The sequence below is a fragment of the Phragmites australis genome, chromosome 23 (genome assembly GCF_958298935.1).
Source record: "Phragmites australis chromosome 23, lpPhrAust1.1, whole genome shotgun sequence".
NCBI classification, from domain to species: domain Eukaryota; kingdom Viridiplantae; phylum Streptophyta; class Magnoliopsida; order Poales; family Poaceae; genus Phragmites; species Phragmites australis.
This window is the reverse complement of record NC_084943.1, coordinates 6690916-6697217: the sequence shown is the minus strand read 5'-3', so window position 1 is coordinate 6697217 and position 6302 is coordinate 6690916. Positions and strand designations below refer to the sequence as shown.

At 47.7% G+C, this 6302-nt stretch overlaps 1 protein-coding gene across 1 annotated transcript; it reads right to left on the bottom strand.

Annotated features, from left to right (window-relative positions):
* Positions 1-2611: 2611 nt before the first annotated feature.
* On the bottom strand, positions 2612-5692 carry LOC133905726 (laccase-25-like). The gene is made up of 5 exons (XM_062347489.1): positions 5484-5692; positions 4981-5135; positions 4350-4732; positions 3299-4255; positions 2612-2953 (listed from the first exon to the last, which is right to left on the bottom strand). The coding sequence occupies exons 1-5, from the start codon at positions 5574-5576 to the stop codon at positions 2823-2825; spliced, it is 1719 nt and encodes a 572-aa protein (XP_062203473.1). The 5' UTR covers positions 5577-5692; the 3' UTR covers positions 2612-2822.
* Between the last annotated feature and the right edge of the window lie 610 nt (positions 5693-6302).

The following is a 6302-nucleotide window of genomic DNA, read 5'->3' as shown; positions in this document are numbered from 1 at the left end:
TAGGTCACCTGGAAGGTAAGACTGCCTAGGTTTCTTGGAAGGTATTGTGTAGCCTCGATAGTGTGTAGATGCCGGTTTTCAAGGGACTTCCTTGGTAATGTAGTTGCGGTGCCCCCGAGGGATTTCTTCGGAGGTGTGATAGGCCCATGCACCAGTAAGCATTGCTTGCCTAAACCCAAGGTCGCCAGAAAAGGTTTCCCGGAGGGTAGGCTTTGCACTGGTAGGCAGTGGAGCCCACACACCGCGAGCGTAGCATGCCTAGGTCACCTGGAAGGCAAGACTGCCTAGGTTTCCTGGAAGGTATTGTGTAGCCTCAATAGTGTGTGGACGAAGCATGTCAGGGGATGGCCCTGATGTGAGGATGCGGTGCTCTGAGGAATGTTGTCGCAAGGAATCCTCGTTGCACGACATGCTTATATATCGCGAGCTCAGCATGCCTAGGTCACCACTATGGCATCAAGCCTAGGTTTCCTGGAAGGTATTGCATAGCTTCGGTCGTACAAAATTTCCCACCCAACATGATGATGAACTATAGACATGTCAGATGCTCAACATATGCAAAATTGAAATGATACTCACAAATTCTCAAAAAGATCAGGAAACTCGGAGCGGATTTGATCCTCGCACTCACTCCCAAGTCACCTCATCCTCCGAGTGATTGCTCCATTGCAGCTTAACAAACTTGATAGAGTGATGTCGAGTCTTGCATTCCGCTTCATCCAAAATCCGTATGGGTCGCTTGCAATAAGAGAGATCCAGCTGCAAATCTTGGTTTGCAACTTCAATGACTGCAATTCGGACTCGAAGGCATTTCTTCAGTTGCGAGACATAAAACACATTATGCACAATAGAGAGGGATCGAGACAAGTCCAACTAATAGGCCACCTCTGCTCACCGAGCAATGATTTGGAAAGGCCCTAAATTGAAAGGCGCCAACTCCCCTTTGACTTGAAAGCATTGCATCCCTTTGAGAGGGGATACGTTGAGATATATGAAATCCCCAATGGCGAACACCAGCTCTCATCGGTGGCGACCCGCTAGCTCTTCTGCCATGATTGAGCCATGAGGAGACACTTGTGAATAGTTAGAACATGTTCTTCTACCTCTTTGACCGAATCCAAGCCTAGAAACATATGCGGTAAGTAAAACATATGCGGTAAGCAACCTAGACACATATGTGTGAGCATCTATACTTAAGTCAAAAACAACTACACTTCTACCCTGTAAACCACAACTTGAACATGTATGTATAGTAACCATAGTACCTCATCGACAAACCACCAACCAAACCATCACACCGTAACTTTATCCATCATTCGTAAACTCTACGACCGATACAAATGAAACGATAGCATACTCATGACCGAGAGCGTGGCAATTCGGATTGTTCTTACACCCTGCAGGGGGTACAACTTTACCCACACGACTCGAGGACCATTCGGCTTGTGCTACTCACGAAAGTGCACACAAGGGGGTACTCGAGTCAACCTTTCTCATACCCGGAACCATCCACTTGCAATGCCCCTATGGCACCGGGGTTACCGCGAGCGTGTCCCGGACACCTCCGGCTCCCCGCCACCTTGCTTCTCCTTTTCTTTTTCTCTTACGCGTCATAGAGCCGCAACGCAAGTGTCGGCACGGCATAAGATAATCGGCTTACCTTACCATTAGATCAGCATGTGGTGAGTACGGTAAGTGCTAGAGCCAACTGTACCGACGGACAGCCTTAAACGATGTAAGCGGTTTATGGCATCCAGGCTCCTCTCCCGAACTACCCAGGAGACTCCTCCTGGGTAGAAGATACCCAAGTGGTACATCAAGTAGCACAGAAGCATGATGCCGGGCGCCACCTTGGCCTGCGTGATGTACATGGTCACCGGGAAGTACACTGTGAGCTGCTAGAACGCGACGGCGCTGAGCAGCCCGAGCACATCGTTGAAGAAGGGCAGTACAAGCAACACCACCGTGGTGGCGGCCACGAATGTCGTGCACACCACCAGCTTGCACATCGTGGCTAGAGGGAAATTAATTTCATATTTTACAAATGTTCTGCAAGTTCGATTGAATGGTAAACGTGTCACAAAAGAATAAACAAGTCACCCAAAATAGTTAAGGTCATTGCAGACTTTAGCTATTAAAAAACAATAATCCAGGCTCTAATAATCCAACTTGCCAAACAGCTAACAATTTATTTACGTACAGTTTATCATAATCCAGCTTATTATAATCCATCATCTATAAGCTACTTATTATAATCTTAAATTGAAATAAACATGATCTTAAGTGGAAACAAACCGGACCTTAGCTGAGCTAGTGAGGTCTTCGACCCTGATGTTGCGCGAGCAATTTCCTTTATTTGTGCAAGCCAAGCCAATAAAGTTTTCAACCCTTTAAGGGACCGTCCATCCATGTCAACAATTTGAATCATCAAGTTTATTGTAAGTACTCGTAGTGGGTCGGGCCGGGCCGGGCCATTCAGCAAAAGCAGGAGATGACTTCATGATTTACAGAGATAGAAACATTCATACATGTGCTCCGTGCAACTATATCAAACATACGAGCGGACAAAAAATAGTCAAAATGTCACAACCTTAAACATAGCTTTCCAAGCTTATTAACCTGTTGATATATCCATTTATTTATGCACCAAATCCAAACAAACATAGCTATGACTTGACATACAAATAAAAATGATATCCATCTGCTCTATGCAACTATCACAATCTTTGAACGGACAAATAAGCCAAATACGACGCCTTTAAAAAAGCTAGCCAAGATTCTACGACTTCATATGTTGAGAATTCCATAGAGCACAATGATGTCTAGCACAGTGGAAGGTCTGCGGGAGGTGGGGGCACCGATGTTTCTGCCGTCGGCCCGTCCTGAACCTCGAACACCATTGCCAGCCCCAACACAAGATGGGCGTCGAAGTGGCAGTGCATTAACCACATCCCTGAAAATTAGAACGATATAAGGTAATAAAATCACATAATAATTAATAAAAGCTTTGTTTTTAATTTTTCGTTTAGAATATCAACTTGACACCCCTCGAAGACATTTCTTACCACTAGTGACGTTGTTTTTTATATGTAAACAGAACTTATGAATAACATAATGATATTGACGAATATAAGTTTTGTGTGTGAAATTCGGATACTTTTGTGCAGATTCATGGTTAAAAGTTTGAGAAGTATTAGCTACACGTTTTCTAGGACGACTTGTAAAAAAGAAGAGAGGGTGTAAATAGATTTAAGTAGTTGTAATCATAAATAAGTACAGATGACAGTATTTTGCGTACCAGGGTTGTTTGCCACGAAGCGGATGACGGCCCAGCCGCCGGTGGGGACGGCGACGGTGTTGCGCTCCTGCGGGTTGATGAGATTGAACTGTGGCGCTGCCGTCTTCGCATCATAATTGCCGAAGCCTTGTGCGAGTACGAAGAAGTTGAAGCCGTGGAGGTGCATGGGGTGGCTCTCCTTGGCGATCAGCCGTGTGTTCTGCAGCACCATCTCCACCGTTTCGTTGTACCTCAGCGTCTTGACCTTGGTCGACTTGTTCGTGTACTGCATCGTGGCGTTGTCGCTCGCGTCGGCGGTGTAGTCGAAGATGACCGGCGGTCGGTCGGGGAAGTCGCGGGTGTAGACGCCGGCCGAAGAGTTATTGTAGTGAGCCTGGAGCATGGAGACGGCAGTGGGGAAATCGAAGGAGGCGTTGTTCATGCTGGACGAGAAGACGGTGCGGCTCCGGTTGCATAACAGCTGCGCCGGCTGGCAGTCGGAGACGCCGAGTCCGACGGTGACGAACATGCGAGTGTCCACGGAGAGCGGCACGGTCGGCTTGCCAGGGAGCACCAGCGCCGTCAGGTTGGAGAGGAACCGGAACGCAGTCTCAGTGTCGTTGGACTCCGGCCGCGACGGCACCTGCGGCGTCTCCTCCCCAGTGGAGCCCATGTACTCCACCAGGGCCGTTCCAGTGGTGTTGCTGAAGCCCGGGCCCGGTCCGATGATGCTGTTGTAAGGTGACGCCGCCATGTAGTATCTCCCGACGGCGGCGCCCGCGACCATGAGCGCGTCCACGGTCTGCCCGGGCGCGATCATCACCACGTCGGTCTCGTACGGAGTGGTGTAGGCCGCGTCTGCGCCGACGACGGTGAAGCTGTGGTTCGCCACCTTGAAGAACAAGGGCGTGTTCAGCGCCGCGTTGATGATCCGGAGCAAGTACGTCTCGTTGCTCTGCACCTGAAACTTGTGCGTCTCTGCACGCAAACATAAATCCATCGGTAGCATTAGCCTTAGACATGGCCAATCAAAGCTTAGTAATTTCCCTGGAAGGAAGAAGGATTAGCGTACGGTTAGCGCCGGAGCAGTTGTAGAAGTCTCCCGGCTTGCCGTTGATGGTGTAGGCGTCCGCGGGGCGCACCGGTATGGCAGGGTTCAAGAAAAACGTCCGCTCGAGGTCGTAGACGTTGTCCTTCCACCACTCGCCGAGGATAACGGTCTCCTCCCTGTGGGGCGTGGGGAAGGGGTAGGCCTTGGCGCCGCCGCGGGGGTGGATGACGAGCGCGCCGTAGACGGTGGCGCGGAGGAAGGAGAAGTGGGCGTGCCACCACAGCGTGCCCTCCTGGCCGGTCACGTTGAAGCGGTACGTGTAGTTGGCGCCCGGCTTGACGGGGCACTGCGTGACCATCGCCGGCCCGTCAGCCCACGGCGTGCCACGCTGGAATATGCCGTGCCTGTATGAGTCCACAAGAACAAATTGTTGAGCTTGATATATAATACATGATTCCTAGCTCACGAATTAAAGCTCGATCTTTTGGTATTCAGTAGCCATTTTCTGCACGGATGGCTCGTAAGCAAAGGTTGGCTCTGTTTGGCATTGTATTGCGATCTTATAAATGGTTTTTCTTCCTGGTAGTATCCAGCAGAAAGAGATCGACCGTGTAAAAAGTTGTCGCAAGAAAAGTAGATAGCGATAAGTTACCAGTGGATGGTCATGTTGTATGGTGAGCCGTTGACGAGGTGAACAACCACCGTGTCGCCCTCCCGGGCCTCGATCGTCGGGCCGGGGAGCCGGCCATTCACCGCCGTGATGATCGTCGCCGGCTTGCACAGCTGGCTTATCGACAGGTTCCCGAGCTAACGATAAACACAACGTGCAAAAGTGCAATTAGCAAGTTGGATGACCTGAGCATAGCGGACTGAGTGTCATTTTGACCATGCATGCAGCCGCTCTTATGACTTATATACTCTAATATATATGAGGTATATATCATTTGCCCGGTAAGAATTGAAAAGTGCATGAAAAGATCGTCAGAGTGATATCTATTATATATGATGCATGCGCCTACATATGATCAACTTAGATACATGCATGGTCATTGAAAACACGCTGTCAAGCAGATAGAATATGTGATGTTGAACCAACTAATGCCAAGTAGATGAAAGAACTGCATGCATCCATGCATACGCTTATGACTCAATTACATTGAAAGTGTGCTCCACGACAGCAGCTTGAGCAACAGAGGCAAACAAGGCGATGAGACCGAAACGCAGAAGCAGTAACCAAGTCGTAGCCATGGGCTTGTGGATGTGTTACCAAGAACACAGAGACTATAGCCAGTGATATATAGCAACAAAGACGACCAGATTGATATGTCAGAGGAAAACTGTTTTACAAGTGATTGGAAGGCATATGCATGACAGGATGAGAGAGTTAAGTAGCAAGGAGTTCTATATATAGCTAAGGATCGAGAGATGTTCAAGCTGACAAGAAATACATTCGTCATGCATTCAGTTGGAACACGTAAGGTACGCAGCCTTCGAGTAGACACGTGCGTTTTAGTCTAATTTTAATGGTCGCGTTCATACTAAGACTAGGAACATCAAGTTATCCGAAAGCAGAAACAGATTTGCCTTGCATGGACTATTTTTCGTGGGATAATGTTGATAAATAATGAACACTGCAATATCATATTATTGGTGATTATATCAAAGAGATACTATATCACCAATGCTTTGTTTCGTCGCAATTTCTTCCTTGATGTTTTAATCTGTCAATACACGTTAATGTATTTTCTCGACTCTTTGTACTTTAAACATTGTGTTTCCACAATACAGTGTGTTTATTTTCACAAACTTCGACCGGTCCAAACATATCATTTCCTAGAAATTACAGACATATGATTGTTATTTTAATTGTATATGTACGAACAAGATTAGCGACCACATGGAGTTGAATATACGTCTCAACAAATTTCTAGTGACATCGATAGCCTTTTTCTATTTGGATGACCCAATACACCT

Bases quoted from the DNA above. Each gene is read 5' to 3' on its own strand.
- LOC133905726 (XM_062347489.1), bottom strand. From the start codon at position 5,576: ATGGCTACGACTTGGTTACTGCTTCTGCGTTTCGGTCTCATCGCCTTG. The intron at 5,136-5,483 runs GTAATTGAGTCA...GTTTATCGTTAG, and splicing joins TCGTGGAGCACACTTTCAAT to CTCGGGAACCTGTCGATAAG. The intron at 2,954-3,298 runs GTACGCAAAATA...TCTAATTTTCAG, and splicing joins CTTCGTGGCAAACAACCCTG to GGATGTGGTTAATGCACTGC.